This window comes from Eleutherodactylus coqui, chromosome 2 (genome assembly GCF_035609145.1).
Source record: "Eleutherodactylus coqui strain aEleCoq1 chromosome 2, aEleCoq1.hap1, whole genome shotgun sequence".
Classification (NCBI taxonomy): domain Eukaryota; kingdom Metazoa; phylum Chordata; class Amphibia; order Anura; family Eleutherodactylidae; genus Eleutherodactylus; species Eleutherodactylus coqui.
Window position 1 is genome coordinate 6358850 of NC_089838.1, and position 21860 is coordinate 6380709.

The 21860-nt window shown below is 50.7% G+C and overlaps 1 protein-coding gene across 4 annotated transcripts in view; it reads right to left on the minus strand.

Moving 5' to 3' along the window:
* The window catches only part of DNM1L (dynamin 1 like), a 36258-nt gene extending 14654 nt beyond the window's left edge, over positions 1-21604 (minus strand). For 3 of the 4 annotated variants that reach the window (XM_066590220.1, XM_066590221.1, XM_066590219.1), the window contains exons 1-8: positions 21373-21604; positions 13541-13688; positions 6944-6990; positions 5442-5513; positions 4436-4522; positions 3848-4010; positions 1277-1397; positions 118-249 (exon numbers count right to left, since the gene is read on the minus strand). In XM_066590220.1, coding sequence (XP_066446317.1) covers positions 118-249; positions 1277-1397; positions 3848-4010; positions 4436-4522; positions 5442-5513; positions 6944-6990; positions 13541-13688; positions 21373-21474 — 872 coding nt within the window. In that variant the 5' untranslated portion in view covers positions 21475-21604. The remainder of the gene's footprint in view (positions 1-117; positions 250-1276; positions 1398-3847; positions 4011-4435; positions 4523-5441; positions 5514-6943; positions 6991-13540; positions 13689-21372) is intronic. The other variant, XM_066590222.1, reaches the window with a different exon arrangement.
* Positions 21605-21860: the final 256 nt, after the last annotated feature.

The following is a 21860-nucleotide window of genomic DNA, read 5'->3' on the forward strand; positions in this document are numbered from 1 at the left end:
TAATAGGAGTGTCAGCTCCTGGGACAAATATGTAATCATTTGTTTCTTATGGCCATCAAAGACAGAACATGATCCGGAGCAGCACTTTAAAAATAGTCAGCACAGCTCAGCTCTTACCTGTTCAGTGTCCGAGCGAGGTACTTGGTTCCGCTTCTATTGGCCAGAGATGGGTATTTCTTCTGTAGAAAACCGTACTCGTCCCGAATGGAGTCCGACACGCTCTTCTTATTATTGATATCTAGCTGACTCCTACAAACAATACAACAATTATAATGCTCTGGGGGTAAAGTACATCTTTTAGGCTCACAATTCCGTGCTGATTTCGCAGTATATGGTTATAGAAGTCGGAGATCCTATTTTCTGACACAGAGCGCCAAACCTCCTGCACAAAGATTTAAAACATGACCCCTATGGGGATGCACTGTATTATAGAGATGTATGAATAGTATACAGTGAGCTCCCCCTAGTGGTGGCTGCAGGCAGATCATTTAAATCTACCATATGTTTGTTTATTTAGAGGATTTGGAGTTCTGTATCAGGAAAATGGAGCTCACACCGATAAAAAAAAGAAAATGTATATAAAAATTTATTGACACCCAGTTTCACACCAACAAAATAAAAAAATAAATAAATTGGTGTGCAAGAGAGGACAGTCACCTTAGGTTAGGTGCGTAATAACATTTTCCCAACCATCTACAGTTTTTGGGTTTTTTTAAACCTCAGTTGGTCATCTACTTTCGAATTTAAAAAAAATATACAAAACAGGCCCAATTCTAAAGTGCTGCAATAGGTGATAAAAGTCTGATTGGTGGAGGTCTCACTACTGAGACCCTCACCGATGTAGAGAATGGGGGACCCGTTTCCCTGTCCTCCTCAGTGCAGGCTCACTGCACCCCCTGCAGTAAGGAGATTGGATGGAGCGATGGCCGTACAGCTCCATTCATTTTTAACGGGACTGCCGGAGATAGCCGATATATTTCCGTCAGCCCCATTGAAATTAAGGGAGTAGCGGTGGCACATACGTGGCCATCACTGTATTCAATCTGATGTCACTGAGGTGGAAGAAGCATCCCCACAGTAACAAAACAAGGGGACATGGGACCTATGTTCTCAGGATTAGTAGCAAGGAGACCCCCCCACCCCCACCTATCTGATTCATTACCTAGCCTATGGATAGGCGATAGAAGTCTACCTTGATACAACCCCTTTAAGGTCATGTATTACAGATTTCAGGTGTCAGTGGGGTCCAGTACTGATAACATCAAACAGTAACTACCTGTTGACCACTCCAATAATGCCCAGTTTCACAGGAATGACTCTCCCCAGTAGAACGTCCATGGCGTCTGTCCCGGCATCCATCAGGTCCAGCTTGGTAATGACTGCAAGCGTTCTCCGTCCTGACAGACAAATTTTAGGAAGTTTAGATCACAGCACCCCTAATCCTAAACCCTGGTTCCTGGGATATTCACATGTCTGCAATGTCTAATATTCCCCACGTTACATTTTGCAACAGCCCCACTTTTGGGCACAGCTTATGTCCAGAATGCAGACTGTCTGCAATAGCATACAGAAGCCAAGGACAGGAGTGCCACCGATTCTGAAAATACACCAGGCTAAGGGGTTTTACTATAAATAACTATCGCTCATCTACAGGGTAGGTGATAAATGCATGTCCACGGGGGGTCCGACTGTTGGGACGGGGGCGATCAAGAGAACAGTGGTCTCAAAGACCCCACAGTGAATGGAGCTGTAGTGCATATGTGACCCGCTCCCCATCCATAGTCTATGGAGAGCCGAGCGCAGATCCATGGATGTGAATGGAGTGGCGGTCACACACAGGCACTACAGCTCACACAGGGGACTGCTGTTCTCATGACCACCGAGTGTCTTAGCGATTGGACCCCCGCCATCATACACTCATCACCTACCTGTAGATAAGAGGTAATTGTTATTTACAGAGAACACCCCAAGAAGCCATATAGAAACCCCCTTTATAATGTCAGAGCTCCAGATGCTGCGCCGTCATGTGAGACACTATATGGAGCAAAATCCAGATCTTTACTGATAGCCTCATCCACATTGCAACTATTCAAATTTGGACAGGGACATTAACCCCTTAATGACGCGGCCCTTTTCTTTCTGTTTTTTCCACTCCCCTTTTAAAAGATCGCAACTTCTTTACTTCTCCATCGACATCGCTGTCTGAGGGTTGTTTTTCGCGGGACGACTTGTATTTTTTTAATGGTATTATTTAATGTACTGAAAAACTTTTAAAAAATTCTAAGCAGAGTAAAATGAAGACAAAAACAACGAATTTCTGCCATCTTTCAGTGCGTCTTGTTTCTACGGCGGAAACTGCAACAAAAATGCTGCCATCTTTATAACTTTTTTTTATATAATTTTTCCGTCGACGCAGTTGTGCGAGGGCTCATTTCTTGCGGGACGTCCTGTTTGCGTTGGTAGCATTTTTGAATTTATATGACCTTTTGATCGCTGTTTATTGCAATTTTTCATAGAGACAGGGCGATCATAAAAGTGCATCGCTGGCGGTCTATTTTTTGTTTCTGGCGACATTCATTGTGCAGGGTGAATAACGCGTTACTTTGATAGATCGGACATTTACAGATGCAGCGATACCAAGTATGTATTTCTGTTTTATATTTAGATTCTTTTATCATAAATATGGCAAAGGGTTTTCTTTTATTTCCTTTTTAACAATTAGTATTATATTTTCACTTTTTTTTCGTCCCCCTAGGGGACCACAACTAGCGATGCTTTGATTGCTCCTGCGGTATGATGTAATGCTATAGCATATCATCATACTGCAATCTGACAGGCAGTCTATTAAGCCACCCCACAGGGATGGCTTGATAGGCATACTTCCAAGACAGTCCTGCAACCGCGATGTATGATGAAAGATAGCTGTGTGATCTCTCTTCATACATACCCCGACCCTGCAGGACATAACTATGTCCTACAGCGGGAAGAGGTTATCAGACTTTAAAAAAATTTAACTTCTTTAAAGCAGCTGCCAATGCAATTAAACAAAAAAAACTATACTCCTCCGGGAAATGCTGCAGGCAGTCGGAGGCCACAGCGTCACTGCCCATTCTCTCAACATCAGTGCTCACACCCTGGGTACCATAATGCCAGGAGTTTGGAACGGTGATTCTGTGGCCACTGACTGGCTGCAATGGTCAGTACAGACCGGGATCGTTGCAGGATCTGCTGCAGTTTCCTAGGGGCAGGATAGAGGGCAGTATTGTTTCTTTTGTTATGTTATTGCAAGGGCAGCTGTTCTAAAAAAAATTATTAAAAATTTTAAGTCAGACAACATCTTTCATTTGCATTGTGAAATTTTTGGAGTTACCCATGACAACACTGATTGGCTGGGGATCATCACTGGAAATACCACCATGCAGATCAGTGCTTAACGGCTGAGTAATTCTACTGCTCGACAAATGTATTATTACACTTATCCGCTGTATAGGCCTTCAATAAATAATCGGCAGGGCCAATCGCTCAAAATAACCAACGACCAGCAGCCAGCACTGGAAGCAGATAGCGCTGTCTGCATTGCACTGAATTTAATGTAGTACCAACAAGTGTCTGCAAAGTTGACAGCACTATCTGCACCGACAGCGGGCCTGGTGAACAACTGACCAATGGGGATCTCGAGTGGTGGACCCCCACTGATCAACTATTGATGACCTATTCTGAAGTCCGGGACAACCCCTTTAAAAGGGGGTGTCTCGAGCAGGGGAATACGGACGGGCGTTGTCCTTAATTTAATGCCTTGCCCCAAGTATGAAACGCATCAGACTGGGACCTCCTACTGAACACTTACCGTCTGGATCGCACTCTCGGGAAATCTTCAGCGCCTCAGACGTCGCCATGTCCGTGTTAGCAGCGGTGACGGCCAGGATAATGGAGTTAGGGTTACTGATGTACCGCAGAATAAGCTCCCTGATCTGAATCTCAATGTCTTTGGGCTGGTCACCGACTGGTACCTGGTGGGTTAGAAAAATGAATAACGCTGACAGGGAAAGAAGCCGTCAGACCAACATGGCGGCTTTCTTCTAAGTAGCAGCGCCAGTCCACGAACTGTCTGGTGTTACAACTGGGCTTTATTGAACCGCGTTGCAATACCACATACAACCTGTAGTTGGGTTTGCAACTGTTTATAGAAGAAAGCAGCCATGTTTATCCATTCTTGGACAAGCCCATTTTAAGGGGTTTATTCATTGTATAAGGCCCCAATCACATGATGGATTACTACCAGGAGTTGGGTCCAAACTAGGGAGATGCAAATCTTCCCATTATATTTTTCTCTGTAGGTTTCACTCCTGGTTGGAGCTTACAAATCCCGCAGTGTGAATGCGGCCCGAGGGGAGTTCGGCAACCACCAGCAAAGAACATGAATGTAACCTCGTACCTTCGTCATCCCGGGTAAATCCACCAGCGTCAGGTTGACGACATGGGGGGAAAATATCTTCAGGTGGATGGGTTCTGGACTGATGCCCTAGCATAGAGACACAATACGACAGTCAGCTGGAGGCCCCGTACACGGCTTATAATACTCACATTCCGTTCCGATATGTTCGGTTACATTAACCCTTTCAACACCAGCCATTTTTAGTTATTTTATTCGGCCCTCCAAGAATCGTGACTAGAGATGAGCAAGCGTACTTGGAAAAGCACTACTCGCTCGAGTAATTGCTTTATCCGAGTATCGCTGTGCTCGTCCCTGAAGATTCGGGTGCCGCTGCGGCTGACAGGTGAGTCGCAGCGGGGAGCAGGGGAGAGCGGGCGGGAGAGAGGGAGAGAAAGATCTTACCTCCGTTCCTCCCCGCTCTCCCCTGCAGCTCCCCGCTCCGTGCCGGCACCTGAATCTTCAGGGGCGAGCACAGCGATACTCGGATAAAGCAAATTACTCGAGCGAGTAGTGCTTATCCGAGTACGCTCGCTCATCTCTAATCGTGACTTTTTATTTATCTGCAGACTTAATTGCAGGACAAGCTTTATCTTTTAATATTGCCATTTAAAGCGGAACAAACCTCGGAAGGAGCGGATGACCTACAGGTCATCTCTACCACCCTCTGATCCACCAGTTCTGGGCCATCCAAGAGAGCTCCAGCAATTTTCTAACTACCTAACGCACACTGCTCTCTAATTGGCCACTGCTGATCACGTGAGCCGTTCTGGCGAACCAGAGAGCAGATATAATGCATTGCTAGTCTAACACTGTGGGAATCAGATAGTCAGTAGATTTTATCAGCCATCTTGGACGACTGCAAACAGGTCCTAGAACTGCTGTATCAGAGGCTGGCAGAGAAGAACAATGGCAGTTAATATACCGCCCTCCACCTTTGGGACCACTTTATTGTATCGTGCTGTAGTAACCCCGAAGCATAAGGTTTCCTAAAGGAATTCATTCTTACTTTATTGTTCCCAGATATCCTTTCCGTTTCACTCTCGATTTCCTGACGAATTTCATCAAAGTCTGTGTAAATCTGAAAAAAAAAAAAAAAAAGTTTCTTAAAAGTTTAAGGAAGTTTTCCAAGGAGAATACTGATGACCTATCCTGCGGACGTCATAAATAGTTGATTGCCTGGGGTCAGTCGCTCGGGACCCCAACCGATTATGGAACTGCAGCGCGGTCAGCGGGTGCACAGATGTCAGAGCGGAAGTCTATGGTTTAACCTCTGTGTAGTGGCCGGAGTTTGGAACTGCAAGTGCAGCTCATTAAAATCAATGGGAGCCGTGTCTGCAGTTCTATATTTAGCCACTTTCTTCATTTTTTATTTATGTCCTTCACCTGAAAAATATCTCCACTTCCTCTGACATCTTGTCTGTATTATCTACTTCCGCCTCACAACATCCTGTGATTAGTGCATAAGGGGAACAGGTATATAGAAGCAGTACTCACTCCAACTCCACAAGGGCAGGACCACCAGAATCTGCAAGGCCGCGGCAAAAAGGAATCCAGACTAAAATTCCCAAGTCGTGTAATGAAAGAATGAAGTCCGCGGTAGCATGAGTGGATGCATAAAAACATCCGGTCGAGGATTAGCAACACTAATCAGATGATCCAGGAACCATGAGAACCTGCTAACAGTTGGATCTGCGGTATTTGCTCTATGAGTAACCTTTGCCCACTGAGGCCCTATAGGATTAAGTGGCTGTTCCCTATACTTACATTATAACGTCCTGCAGTCTTTGCATCACATGATCATAGTGGCTGATTGATACAATGTAGACGGTGTGTCGTCATGCCAGGAAGTAAACGAGGAGCAACGACATCCGTAATACATTGCTCATAAGGGCCCGCACTGGGTCTTTAATTTTATATTGTCAAGTATCATTTGACCCCGCTGTGTAAGAGGTGCTGCAGGCTCCTCACATGCCGTGTATTATGGAGGCCGCGGAGCTTTAGGGTCTCTGCACCGCTGTTCAGATCTGGGCATGAGACCCTCTTCTATGAGCTCTGACTAACAGCAGCTGTAACTAGCAATTGATGGGGGTCCGACCACTGGGAACCCACCAACCGGGAAAGCAGCATCCAGAGATCCACCAAGTGCACCTCTGCTCTATTCATTGCAGGACACTCAGGACCCCCATTCTCCCAATCGGCAGGGGTCCCAGCAGTCGGCCCCACCATGATCAGCTAGTTATCCCTATCCTGTGTGTACGGGATAACGTCTATTCGCAGGAATAGAAACGATTTCTCTAAAAAGGGTTCCGCCATAACAAAACAGTCTTTATCCCACTCATCCCTCCCCGCCGGCTTGGGGTCTCCCCAGTGACATATTTCTAGGCGGCGGGGGCCTTGTGGGGAGAGGGGAGAACAATCTTTGTTATGTTTAGCCATGGAAGGGGCCCTTATTAGAGAATCCCTTTAAGCATTTAGGGGCGATTATATAATGACTGACCGCCGCCCTACCTTGTTCTTTGTGTGCAGGAATTTGCCCCATTCCTCGACATCCACCCCTGGAACAAAAAAGGGGAAAAAAAACGTAAGACCTTCCTGAAGGGACGAACAGCGACACTAAACAAGACCTAGGAAAGAACATCCTGGGCCGAGAAGATGGCGGTAGCTTCAGTCGCTCCCATTCATTGCTCTCAGGATCAGTAGGGTCTCCCAGCTGCCGGACCCCCACACCAATCATATGCCTGTACTTACATAAAACCCCTTTAAAGAAGGCCTGCTACCACCACAGCAGCAGCATATACATACTTCTGAAGTATAAATATATATATAAGGATTGTGCCGTTCCTGTGTTATTCCTCCTGGATATATCTAAATATTAGAAAGGCGATTTCTTGAGCGCTCCAATCAGGGCTGACTATGTAGGGATACAACCGCAATGACAAATGGTAACACATAGCTAGAAATGTATTCAAAGATTTCCAGGAGGTATGACAGAGGATCAGCACAATGCCGGGGTCTGAGATGCTCAAGAATTATAGCAAACACAAATATGTAGGAAGATGGTGGTGTAAAGCTTGGAAGGCGGCAGCGGCGCCCGGCGCGTGATTACTGATACACAGAGCTGTGTGAGTCACATCTTCCATCCAAACCCCGCAGGCAATTTCTTCCATAATGAAGCGAGTCAGAGAGAAAGGAGGGAACCATGAAGATCTGTGCAGAGACCTCGTACGGCTCATCGCTGCGCCGCACTCTTACCCGTCTGATCTTACACCCTCCTGCAGCATTGCATGTAGTCCGTTAACCATTGATGCAACCCAAAACAGGGAGACTATATTAGTCCCTGTGCAAACAAGTCCGAGATGGAACTGATCAGCCTCTCCCTATAGTCACAGGGGTTGTCTGGATTAGAAAACCCATCGAATGCCCTATAAGGGGTTAGTGAAGGGGGTCCTGTATTCACACCTGGTTACAATGAGCGAGCGTCTCTCTGGAGGACCCAGCATTACACGGACAGACTACTGATTTCATTCTGCAGTATGTAATACCTTATCGTTCCTGCGGAGGCGCTGCAGGAGAGAGGAATACTTGCTGCCAAGTTCCACCAAAAGCTGCAGCGATTACTAAGGATCTATGTGATCGGCTTATCGTTGGGAGGGGCTTCTAACAAAAAGGGACTGTCCAACACGGCCAACCACTATAAGGTGATGCGGATACAACCCTGTGATTACCAGACATGCTCTGGCAGGAAGGGGGTCCTGGAGGGGGTGGGGGGCCGCAGTCAGACTCATTTTCCCCTGGGGGCCACATCAGCATTATGGTTGCATTCAAAGGGCCGCTCATTCACAGACGTAGTTGCGCTCATATTCCGGGTACATTTTTTACGCACGTAATACGGGGAGCTCATAAACCGCTGATTTGCGTTGTGGGGTTCAGACCTGAGTTTTTCATGCATGTATTTTACGCACTTTGAAGTTGAGTCCTACGTCGGTCCATCTTACGGGCCAAAGTTTCCCAATAAAGTCGAAGGGATTGTGTGAGTCCGCAGCGAATACACAGGATATATGGGAATGCAGTAAGTATGGACACATGACTGTAGGAGGAATCTACGGGACCTTCTTGTGTTTTCTGCGCGTGAACGCGCTAGAAGGTGTAACTACGCAGCGAATGCACAGATTCCATCTATGAAACCTCTGCGAATTTCAGGGACTGAAACGGCACACGTCCGTGTGAATGAGCTCTTCCCATTTCTCCTCTTCACAGCAGTGAGCTTCCTACCTTAGGGGTTGGCTGGGGTGCCATGTAGAGGGGGCGAAGCTGTGCCGCCACCGGTGAGCTACGGAGCAGAGTGGTGTGGAGGTGCACTGTGGCTCAGAATCCAAGATGGCCCCCGCTCCCTGTGCTGGCAACAGCCACGTTCAGCACTCGCGCAGAGTGCGGCTGTTAATACCTCGATGTTTGGCACTCCTGAATGCCCCCTCCCTACCATGCGATTGGGGCCGCCGTTCCATTGTCATGGCAGCCTGGCGCCATCTGAAGGCACAAGAGCTGCCTTGAATGTTAAGTGAATGACATCACTGAATGGCTGTGATTGGTTGATCGAGCGGTGGCTCCAATTGGATCATGGGCGCTGTTGCTTAGCCAATCACAGCACTCGCTTGCTGGAGGCGGGGTATTCAAAGCCCCGTTACCAGGAAGACAGTGCTCTGTCAATGCTGGGGATTACACTGCAGACCAGCGTGAGGAACCCAGATGCTGCCGGCTTAGTGAGTATAAGACACCCCCTGAAAATAAGACACTTTGCCTCTTTTGGGGCAAAAATTAGACAGTGTCTTATTTTCAGGGAAATATAGTACAAAAACCAGTAAAGGGGAGCAGTGCTTGGGCAAGAGACCCCGTCTCACCAGCAGGACCCCCACTGATCAAAATTTTGCCGCCTCTCTGAGAAGTGCAGCTACTTATTAATAAGGCAAGAAAGAAAACCAGCGCTCTGATTCCGCAGCAGACAGCTGACTATTTGCATAAGGTGTGCGGCTATCGGTAAGTTTTGCACTCATGTAGCCGGGTCTGAGCCACGGACGGGTGCTCATGGGACAATAGCAACAGCGACACAAATATACATAAGAAACGCCGTTGATACATCGGGGTAAATCCTATGCAATACTAGGGATTCGCACTGTGGACACAGGTATTATCATAGCCATCACCACAGGAGCGGCTACTCTGAGGTCACCGGATGTTACACAAGATCGCCACTAGAGGGAGACTGACACCGGCTACAGGGAGACTGCGAAGCCCCATTCACACCGAGCAGTTTTGTGCCATTTGGGATACTTTTTGCTGTTTTTATTGAATTACCTGCATTACCAAGCTGGGCCAGTTCAGTACGGACAGCGCTGTCCACACTGACAGTGAGAGCGATCACCTACTGATTAGCCATCACGAAGATAGGTCATCCATGGTAAAAGTCCTGGGGTTCCGTGACCTCAGGCGGCTCCTCTGATCCTATATAGAGTCATTTATGTGCCGCCAGCTCCTCCAATATTTGTCCACTGGGCTCACAGGACCATCTATTATATATTACACATATAGGAGAAGTGCCTGATTAAAGGGCTAATAACTTCCATATAAAGTTACCCCATCACGTGTGCAGTGGCGCCCCCATCCTTACCCCGGCCCCCAGTACCGCTCACGAGGCTTATGGAGCATGTCAGGGAGTTTTGCTTTAATAACTTCCTCTATCCGGCAATAAACAGGGAAGGGACTTGTTATTGTACAGCACCAACTTATTCCGGGGAGCTTTCAGGCTATTTATTACCGCCCCCCCCCCCCCAAGCTGGGGGCTCATTTTACCGACCTCGGAAGGATGGAAGACCGAGTCAACCTTGAGCCGGCTGGCTAACAACCATGCGGGGATTGAACCTGCAACCTTCAGGTCGTGAGCGAGACCTTAGGACTGCATTCTGCCACACAGAACTGAAGATCACAGGTCACTTCTGGCAGTGCGGACCGATATGACGAGGACATTAATAAAAGCAGAACTAAACACAAGTCACTTCCACGATACGGAAAAAAACTCATGCAAAACGTGTCCGATATATTCCCCCTCCCCCCCCAGATATACATATACAGCAAGGGTTCAGAATGAGAATGAAGCCCCGCCCCATTTAAAGGGACAGTAACATTTCATCTTATCCCTTACTGGCATCCAGTACAGTTACTGAGGTGACCGTATGACACCTGCACCCACATTATTGAGGATCGTAGCAGCGCAATAAGGGCTTGGGTATCATAGGGTCAACAGCTGTCGTACCACCCAATGATCGCCCAGGTCTCCTGCCGCCAACTTCAGGAGAAGATGAAATGAGGAAGTCCCTCTGAAGGGGTTATCCCAGTATATGAAGTTATTTCTGTAGGAGTTAACTTTATGATCTGTGAGGGTCTGAATGCCCACACCTCCACCGATCCGGAGAACGGAGGTCCTGTCGCCCCCTCGCCTCCTTACTGCAACCCCCCGTGAGGGGTATGAAAAGGTGCAACGGTCGCACATGTGTAGTGCTGCTCCCTTCACCTTCAATGGGACTTCCGGAGACCGCCGAGTACAAGCGCTCAGTGGTTTCAGTCATTCCCATGAAATTAAAGGGCATGCAGCCAGCACTCTGGGTGGGAGAAGAGGGGACCTCCGGATCGGTGGGGGGGGGGGGGGTCTCTGTGATAAACCCTCCCTCCCCCCCACATAAAGTTATCCCCTATCCTATGGATAGGAAAAAGCGGCCATTTTGTCGACGACTTGCAATAGGGAACTAAGAGCGAGCTTAAAGGGGCTTTCCTACTAATGACAATTAACTCCTATGCCCTAGACAGGGAATGTCAGGTCTGACCGCTGTGATCCCAAGACCTCTCATGGAAACAGAGTGTGGTGCGCAAGCGTGACCGCGACATTCCCTCCTACGGGATGGAGGAAGATAGCCGAGAGCACTAATCTCCCTCCGACCCATAGAAGTGAATGGGGCGATACAAGGCACCCAGATCTTGAGATTGTGGCAGTCGGAACCCCAGCGATCCGACATTTGGCCCCTACTCAGTGGGAAGGAGATACATGTGGGACGACCAAGTCATCAGAGAGATCCCACGAGGCGTCTGGAGGAAACGCTGCCCAAGAAAGTAAAAAAAAGCATAAAGACAATAAAGTACAGAAACCGAAAGGAGGCAAAATAATCAAGTAAAAGCTGCACTATTCAGAGGCTACGAGCAGTGATGAGGTGATGGATGGTGCAAGGACTGATACAGCCAGTGATCTACAGGGGGCGCAGTGGAGACGCTACAGCTCATGCAGGTGCTAGGAGGAGAATGTGGAAACAGGAGACCTTTGGATAACTGTCGTGGGTTTTTCCAGGCGTCCGGGTCTGGATCAGCGGAGAGAAGAGACAAGAGAGGCAAAGAGAGCGGTTAGGTGTCGGCTCAGCGCCCGCGCATTTTACAGGGTGCCGCCACAGCGGGCGCAAATGCTGCAAGTTTTCCACAAAGTGAATGAGAGTTTAATCTCATGCTGAGGAAACGATCCGCACCGCGACAATTGTTTGCCGCCTTTGGGGTGAATCCCACAACAAGTGACATCTGCTGCCGTGTAGTCGCACACAGTGATCCATTCGCTTCTAGCGGCGCACTGATCCGTGTCCATCGGGTTATTACAACCCTAAATCACACAGAAACGAACCCTATAGCAGATGTAACGCCCCTCTCACTGCAGTACAATTCCTTTAGTCCAGCAACATCTAAACCGGATTATCAGGTATTAACCAATCACAGCACAGCTTTCATTTTATCTCAGCAGTTGGAGAAAGGAGAGCTGCGCTGTGATTGGTTACTTTGGGCAGCCAAGTTTTCCTCTTCGGGTATGTTCACACGTAAGCATTTCATACGCAGCATTGCCGTATCAGAATCCGCACCGTTGTTATGGACTTTGGCTCGATTTCAGCCAGCAGGGAACTCCACTCACCTCCCGAAACTGCACCCTCACTGCAGCACCGTGATTGCAGTGCACATCCGTCCCCCGGCAACCGCTACGGAGCGCCGCCGCTGGTCAGGTGATGTGGATGCAGTATCTGGAGCGCCATGCAGGCTGTGGAATGGCAGCAGATTTCGTGTCAAAATCCACCCCAATGCTGCAGGTTTTGACCTGGTGTTTGATGCAGAAATGTGGCGGATTGTTCTGCTCCGTGTGAACACCCCGCAGACCGTGCCATAAATCACCCCCATTGTGTTCTATCGGGTGCAGGATAAGACGACTTTAAGGCCACCTTCCCATCTAACTGGTGAGTGAGGTCCAGCCGTTGCGGCCTTTAGTCAACCCCATCCCAGGGCTCTAGGAGTTCCTAAGGTGAGGGCAGCGGCGGTCGCACATACGCACTGCCGCGGGATTGCTGGAGGCAGCCAGATACAAGCGCTCGGCCATCTCTGGCAGTCCGACTGAAATTCAGTATGTGCGACCGGCGCTGCCCACCCAGATACGTCAGTGCCCTCTTCACAGCGGTGGATTGGTGATAACCTTCAGACATGGCACAACCCCGAAAGTTGAGACACCCCCCCCCCCCCACAAGTCAGACATTTGTCCTCAGCTGATGCGCATCGTGAATTAGTATCCAGCAAGAACAGAATAATGATATATATATATATTTTTTCTAGCCGACCATAAGATGTGACCAGGCCCTCCCGTCGCTCCGACTGCAAGACCCGACCCGGCCCTCCGACCATAAAACGCGAACCAGCCCTCCCGTCGTTCTGACCATAAGACGCAGCCCGGCCCTCCGACCACAAGACGCGGCCCGGCCCTCCCGCCGCTCCGCTGCAAACAAACCCCGCCCCCCTCCTTCCCAAGACAACATTTACAGTTCTCTCGTCTACTAGGGAACAGTCTGACAAATCACCAATCCATCCTGAGCTCCCTGGTTCTTGTCCCATGTAAGTTGTCTAGGCCAATACAGCACCAGAAATACAAGCCCCCCACCCCCCAAATATAAACGGGGTCCCTCGATGAACGCAGGTACAGACCCGCATCGGACGTGCGGCTTGCATGGATTCTACAAGCAGTACAAGACGTTCACCCATTACCGTTCTCCTCTCCAGAGGTTTTGCGCCGCTCATCGGAGGAGACGTGCACCAGCTGGAGGATCAGGGGTCTTCTGGTCACGATGCCCGTTCCTCGGGGCAGCAGATCCCGGCCAACTAAGCTTTCCAGGACGGAGCTTTTCCCGCTACTCTGCAGAAACAGAAAAACAAAGACAAGAATAAGTCACTGCGGCAGAAAAGACCCCCGTAACGGTGCGAGCGACCGACGGGGGACACAATCATCACAGGTACGTTTACATAGGACGGATATCCAGAACACGGAACCATCGAAAGAGGACACCGCGCTCCTCCTCACCTGCGAAGCCGCCGCTTCCTGGCGACCTACTGAGAGGGCGCCGCTGATCACTTCCACATCACCTGACCAGCAGCGCTGACTAAACGCCGCCGGTGAATCAGGCAGTGACAGCACAGAGTCTTTATACGCGCCATCGTTTGTCGCTGCAGTCTAGTGACCAGAGAGCAGCGGCGACATCAGAGCAGCGGCTCAGCAGCGAGCCTTTTACACCATTTAACCCCTTAACTCTCATTTTTAGTATTTTTTTTTTATGTTACATTCCCTTTAATGATCATCCATCCCAAGAGCAGCGTCACCGCAGTTCAGGATCCGATAGGGAGAGTGGGGGGCGCTGTGAAACGCCTAGAGCGCCAAGAGAGCTCCTAATTACTGCTTCCACGGAACGCAACGCTTCTATTATTTATGACACGAATCCATCTCGTATTTAATGCCAAATGTTCCCAGCAGATGGCGCAGTCTGGGCGGGCGCATCATCTTCACCCGTCCTAGTTCTATCCGTATCTGGGAAAGCTGGGTGACAACTGATAGGGCTACCGGGGATTATTCATTTACAGCTATACACGTCTGATCCTTCTCACAGCTGAGGGTTTGCTACAATTCTATCCAGTCTGGGCAATTCTCCACGTCCGGATGCATGCGTTGTACCAACCATCAGGGGAGATGTGTGCAGCTGGTGCGGATTGTCTGTGGACACAATTGTAACGAACCCTCAGCTGTGAAAGGTATTTGCTCTGTACAGCTTCAGGATGTGAACAGGAATTTTATCATTCAGCAAGAGCAAGCAGAGATCTTACAACTGCGGGAAAAGGGATACAAAGGTTCTATTAGAAGGTTGAAGGACTTTTGGTAAAGTTTGTGCGCCGACATGTAGAGAGCTGCGGACAGGGGCCCGCGACCACACCGGCGCCGCGGACAGCGGGCGGGGGCCCGCGACCACACCGGCGCCGCGGACAGCGGGCGGGGGCCCGCGACCACACCGGCGCCGCGGACAGCGGGCGGGGGCCCGCGACCACACCGGAGCCGCGGAGAGCGGGTAGGGGTACGTGACAACACAAAAGCTGCTCTCTGACCCACTGACAGAGGAGTACAATGCCAGGCAGGTGAGCTACCTGTGTGGGGGAGGGGAGGATGCATGAGGTGCAGCTCAGGTGACACACGTATGTCAGCAGCGCACGGGAACACAATTGCCCAGCGGCAGTAGAGAAGGACTGTTTACACGATACGATTATAGCGCGCCGCCCGTTAGATGCAGTAAAGGTCCGATCAGCGATAAATCCCTAATCTGTTATTTCACCTAGACCATAGAATCATCATGGGTCCGCGCTGCACCCGCCGGGGGTCCGGCACTTGGACCTCCCATCTACAAGTAAAGACGCAGAACAGCTCCATTCATGTTTGGCCAAACGAGCGATTGTCACACGGGGTCCAGGAGCGAAACCCTTTAAAAGGGGTGTGCCAAATTTAACACGTATCCCCTATCAACAGGATGGGGGGCAGAGGGGTAAGACACTTGTCCATGGCAGCTCGACCGCTGGGACCCCCGCTAACAACAAGGACAAGACCCCCATATCGGAGCACCAGCCGCACATCCTCTGCCGCTATTCATCTCCACGGGACAGTCAGACAGCGCCAGCCGATCCCAGGACATATCTGACCACCACTCCATCTAATCCGAGGACCCTCGTTCTCATGACTGGTGGGGGTCCGATTGGTCGAAGACTTACGGAGATACTGGTCTGATCCCGCCAACAACCAGGCACGTCTGTCCTCTGGAAAGGAGATAAGCGGTACACTGAGCTGCATGACGTAATCTTATATAGTCTTGGGCCCCCCATACTCCGAACTACACAAAAGCAATCTACTCCTGCTGGGGGCGCTGTTTTGGCATCTGTCATCAGCGGGTCTTCCGGCCTGGTAGGTGAAAGCAGCCGCCAACAAGGGCGGCGAGGGGCGATTTGTTTAATCAGTTCCGCTTACCAAAACGATAATCACTGGTTGATCAAAACTCGCCTTGTGTGAAGTCACCGCTGTTCGCTTCGGCACGGAGGTATAATCTGGCGATACGCGAGTAGACGACCTCTTTAAGGACCTCCGTACCAGACTTCGGCCTGTACTTGGGGCGTCCAAGATTCTCCATACCCCCCAAAATCCCAGTGATTTACATCTTGTCACATTTCCGTTCCATCACACGGCTACGCAGAGTCCCCGAGGCCTGTCACATGGCGCCAAAGTTTTCTTGTAATCTATATAAGTGGTATCACAAGGCAGATCCCTCCAGAGGCCGTCAGTCACACATGGAGGAGCCTGTAACCTTGTGGGGGTCACGAGCCCCCGTGTCATCAGCTTCCATTACAGCCACTTCACAGGGCGTGAAGACGAGGAAATCAACTGTCGTGCGTGACCGGCTCATCACCGCCAGCTCATATGAAGAAGCGACAGCTGGGCAGGCAGGAGAGGATGGCGGTGCTTCTACAGTGTACCGCAGCCATCGTACCACAGGTGCCCACTTTAAAGGGGATGTCCATCATGGTACAAGTGATGCAAAGGCCATTATTAAAAATAAATCCATTTACGGATCCCCCCCCCCCCCCCCCCGCTACCCAGAACAAGACCGTCACCGCACTTCCTATTAGATCACTGGTGTCCAACCCGTGACACTACAACTCCCAGCATGCCCTCGCATCCATAGAGCGTTGTACTCTTGTAACCGCAGTGGGGCCGGCGCATTAGACTGAGGTCAATGAATCGCGCCATTTCCAGCAAAACCCGCTCACGATCTAATCTGTACGTAGCGGTTGGCAGAGCGCCAACACATTCTATGCCACAGACTGGACAAGGCCGAAAACCTGAGCCCCGTAAAAACTACCGGAGCCCGTGCCCACCGACCCCACATTTCCTAGTCGGGCACCTCTTCCTGCGGGCTCATTCACACGGGCATTCTGAATACGAAGCGTTTTCACAGATCTGAACACCGCATTTTCCCCGCGTGTCGGACCCGGTTTGTGTATTTTGGCGCACGTATGAACAGATTTTTTTTTAGGTGTGCAAACAAAAAACAACCCGAGCCGGCCCGTAGATTTTACGTGTAAACACACACGTATCCTGCACTTCTGCGCGCCGCCGTTGACCTGGGATTTTTTTTTGAGCATGTAAATTTGTGCATTTGAAAACGGCGAATCTGAATACCCCGATGCGATCCGATCCCACAGACGACGGCTGATAATCACGCGAGAGTTGTGTGCGCTGCCGGACGCTCTCACAGCCGTTTGTGAACATGTTGTGTTTTTACGCCTGCAGAGCTGCGGTTTACGGCATACTTTTGATCAGTAACAACACAGACAAGCGAGCGGATGTCACTTTCCCCCTCCCGGTGGCATAGGAACCTGTGCAAGTATTCCTTTGATGGAGTGCAGGTAAGGCTTATTTTCAGGGTAGGGCTTAAGCTTTGCTTGATTTTATAGCGGGCAGCAGCCATGCGCAATTTTTATTTTTTTTAAACAAACAACCGCTGACGCTACAAAAATCGCAGGGACAAAGCTGCAATATCGTCACCGCCCATGTGAAAGAGGCCTTAGAGGGTTGTGCCAAGTCCCAGTGGTACCCCATATCCACAGGATTGGGGGATAACCTTATGATCAGTGGCGGTAAGACCATTGGGACCCCCACCAAACCCCCTCCATTCACCGAGGGGGCCGGTTGGTCCCCGCTGCTCCATTCACCGAGGGGGCCGGATGGTCCCCGCTGCTCCATTCACCGAGGGGGCCGGTTGGTCCCCGCTGCTCCATTCACCGAGGGGGCCGGTTGGTCCCCGCTGCTCCATTCACCGAGGGGGCCGGTTGGTCCCCGCTGCTCCATTCACTTTAATGACAGAGCTGGAGATTGTCTGAGCAATATGAACCCCAATCTGACGCAGCCAATGAAGTGAATTCAGCAGCAACGCAGCCGCACGACCTCCGCTTCACTCATTCATTGGATCGGTGGGGGTCCCAGCGGTCAGATCCCCACCAATCAAAGTTATGCCCTACGATGTAAATAAGGGATAGTTTTATAAGCTGGCACAACTCCCTTTAAGAGGGTATTCCCATCTTATACCACTAGGATGACTAGTGGGGGTCTGTCCTATGGGACCCCTAAAAGGCCCCAAATCAAAGTATGAATTTAGAGGAGTCCCTTTGTGGAGGTCTTCCTTGCACAGCGGTCCCACAACCACCAAAATATTGCAAAATGGCCCCATTTACTTGATGGGATCCCAAAACAACCAACCGTCGAAAGTTTATTTTAATCGCGGTCATTCAGCATCGGAATCCAAAATGACAGCAATAAAAACCACCACCGGCTCCTCACAGCCACAAGGGGGCGCTATTCACCCTGATACTCTTATAACGGTAATCGGGAAACCTTAAAAGACCTTTCACGCAGAATTGTCCGCAACACACAGGGGATTGGCAGCGGGCGCACGACTAAATGAGGATTTTGATGCAGAACTGACAGTAGAAATAAAGGGAATCTGTGTAATTAGAATCCTAGAATGGTAGAGTTAGAAGGGACCCCCAGGGTCATCGGGTCCGACCCCCTGCTCAGTGCAGGATCACTAAATCATCCCAGACAGATGTCTGTCCAGCCTTTGTTTGAACACTTCCATTGAAGGAGAACTCCCCACCTCCCTTGGTAACCTGTTCCACTCATTGATCCCCTCACTGTCTAATATCTAATCTGTGTCTCCTCCCTTTCAGTTTCATCCCATTGCTTCTCGTCTTTCCTTGTACAGATGAGAATAGGGCTGATCCCTCTGCACTGTGACAGCCCTTCAGATATTTGTAGATCGCTATTAAGTCTCCTCTCAGCCTTCTATTCTGCTAAACATTCCCAGATCCTTTAACCGTTCCTCATAGGACATGATTTGTAGACCGCTCACCATCTTGGTGACTCTTCATTGAACTTGCTCCAGTGGGGTGCCCAGAACTGGACAAAATATTCCAGATGAGGTCTGACTAAGGAAGAGTAGAGGGGATAATGACCTCACGTGATCTAGACTCTATGCTTCTCTTAATACATCCCACAATTCTGTTTGCCTTTTTGGCTGCTGCATCACATTGTTGACTCATGTTCAGTCTGTGATCTATTAGTATACCCAAGTCTTTTTCACATCTGCTGCTGCTTAGCCCAATTCCTCCCATTCTGTATGTGCTTTTTCATTTTTCTTGCCCAGATGTAGGACTTTGCATTTCTCCTGGTTAAATACCATTCTGTTAGTCGCTGCCCACTGTTCAAGCTTTTCTAGATCTTTTTGAATCCTCTCTCTTCCCTAGTGTTAGCTATCCCTCCTAGCTTTGTGTCGTCTGCAAATTTGATCAGTTTCCCACAATTCCCTCCTCCAGATCATTTATAACAATGTTGGCCACACTGGGCCCAGGACAGAGCCTTGTGGTCCCCACTTGATACATTCTCCCACTTGGATGTGCAGCCATTTATGACCCCTCTTTGAGTACGATCACTCAGCCAGTTGTGAATCCACCTAACAGTTGCCTTGGCAATCCCAGATTTGGTCATTTTCTCAATAAGTATGGTATGAGATACTTTGTCAAATGCTTTGCTAAGGTCAAGATATACTATATCCACCACATCTCCCTGATCAACCCAGTCGGTGGTTCTGTCATAGAAAGGTTACTACTCTGTAATATTCACCCATCAGCCACCGGCCTAATATTCCGTAGGCCCCCTATGATGCCCGGGGGTCCGGACGCCACAAAACATGTACAGACCGATCAGCCACCGGCCTCATATTCCGTAGGCCCCCCATGACCCCCGGGGGTCCGGACCCCACAAGTAACGAACACAGCGATGAGCCACCGGCCTCATATTCCGTAGGTCCCCTGTGACCCCCGGGGGTCCGGACCCCACGAGACATGTACAGACCGATCAGCCACCGGCCTAATATTCCGTAGGTCCCTTGTGACCCCCGGGGGTCCGGACCCCACGAGACATGTACAGACCGATCAGCCACCGGCCTAATATTCCGTAGGTCCCCTGTGACCCCTGGGGGTCCGGACCCCACGAGACATGTACAGACCGATCAGCAACCGGCCTAATATTCCATAGGTCTCCTGTGACCCCCGGGAGTCCGGACCCCACGAGACATGTACAGACCGATCAGCCACCGACCTAATATTTCCGTAGGCCCCCTGTGACCCCCGGGGGTCCGGACCCCCCGAGACATGTACAGACCGATCAGCCACCGACCTAATATTTCCGTAGGCCCCCTGTGATCCCCGGGGGTCCGGACCCCCCCCCCCCCCCCCCCCGAGACACGTACAGACCGATCAGCCACCGGCCTAATATTCGTAGGCCTCCTGTGACCCCCAGGGGTCCGGACCCCACGAGACACGTACACACCGATCAGCCACCGACCTAATATTTCCGTAGGCCCCCTGTGATCCCCGGGGGTCCGGACCCAATGAGACACGTACACAATGATCAGCCACCGGCCTAATATTCCGTAGGCCCCCTGTGACCCCCGGGGGTCCGGACCCCACAAGACACGTACACACCGATCAGCCACCGGCCTAATATTCCGTAGATCCCCTGTGACCCCCGGGGGTCCGGACCCCATGAGACTGCTGAAAAGCCCTGCGTCACCAACGCAGCCTACAAGTCCGCTAAGTGGCTCGGAGCGCCCTCCACAGATCGGACTTGTCTCTGCAATGGGATGGAGATCTGGGGAACTCTGAGAAGTCGCTGCCTTCATCTCTGACCCGTCCCTGAGAGATGTCCGCAGCGCGACCGGACGTATTACCCTGCTGATAGAGGGCGCTGCCATGATGGGGTACTGGTCTGTACAAGGTGCGGTCGGTGGTACATGCCACATGATGCCAGGACCCGACTGCCCAGCAGAACGTTACCCGTGGCATCGCCCTGCTCCCCCGGCTTCACACTACATCCAGTCTTCCCCCGGCCGTCCATCAGGCCGCCTTCCTCCATCGCTCCGGTTCTGATGCTCACCGGCCCCTCGTAGAGGTGTTAGCGGACCGGGGTCACATGGGCGGTCTGACTGCCACGTCCGCTGGGATCCGGCACTTTCTGTCATGGCCATCCATCGGGGTCCATCATCCTGTGACTGACTCACCTCCCTCGGACCTCTGGTCGTACCAACCACTACCTACGGGAACGCGAGGCCCGCCGTTCTGGGGACGTTCTCACATCACACCGTGGCACCAGAAGGCCTCCATCCTTACGCTTGTCCGTATCTCCTGCTTCCACCCCATCAGCTTCAGGAATTGGTACAGCCTAATATATCCCGCCACACGTATACACCACAGGATATAACCCTTTATAGGAGCCATCAATGTTCTTCACCCCCTCCTGTCAGTGGTTTTAATGTTCTGGCTGAGACCATCTCCACACAACACCACAGGATGGGCCGTACCAATATGACAACCACCCCCCGGCCTGTCACTCTTGGTCTCTTTCATCCCCCCCTCCAGCCGCGCTGATGGGGCGCCCCGCAGCAGCCCGCGCTCACCTGGGTCCCCACCACCACGATCTGCGGCAGTTGGATGACGTCAGACCCCACCGTGTTGAACACGTCCTGCAGCTTGTTGATGACCGGGATGAGCGCCTCCATGTCTCAGGCTTGTGACGGGCGATGAATGGAGGGGACAGCAGGAGGGGGAGGCGGCCGCTACTCTCCGCAGCCGGCACTACCGCTAAGCAACCATTGACCCGGCCCACAGGCCTTTGCGGCAGGGAAGGGCGCGGAAAGGACTCTTCGCGCATGCGCAGAACTCAAACACAGCACGCCGGGAATTGTAGTCCTTAAATTGATAGGGAAAAATAAGCAGCATATTGTGCAATGAATGGGGTCAACCCTTATTGATATGGTTGTAGACTCACCTCCCCCTTAATATAAGTGAATCGTCTCAGAAAGATGAATTGGTACAGCTATTTTTCGTGGGATATGGCTTCAGTAAGGGTGTTTGCCCACATTAAACATGGTGGGCGGACCGTAGG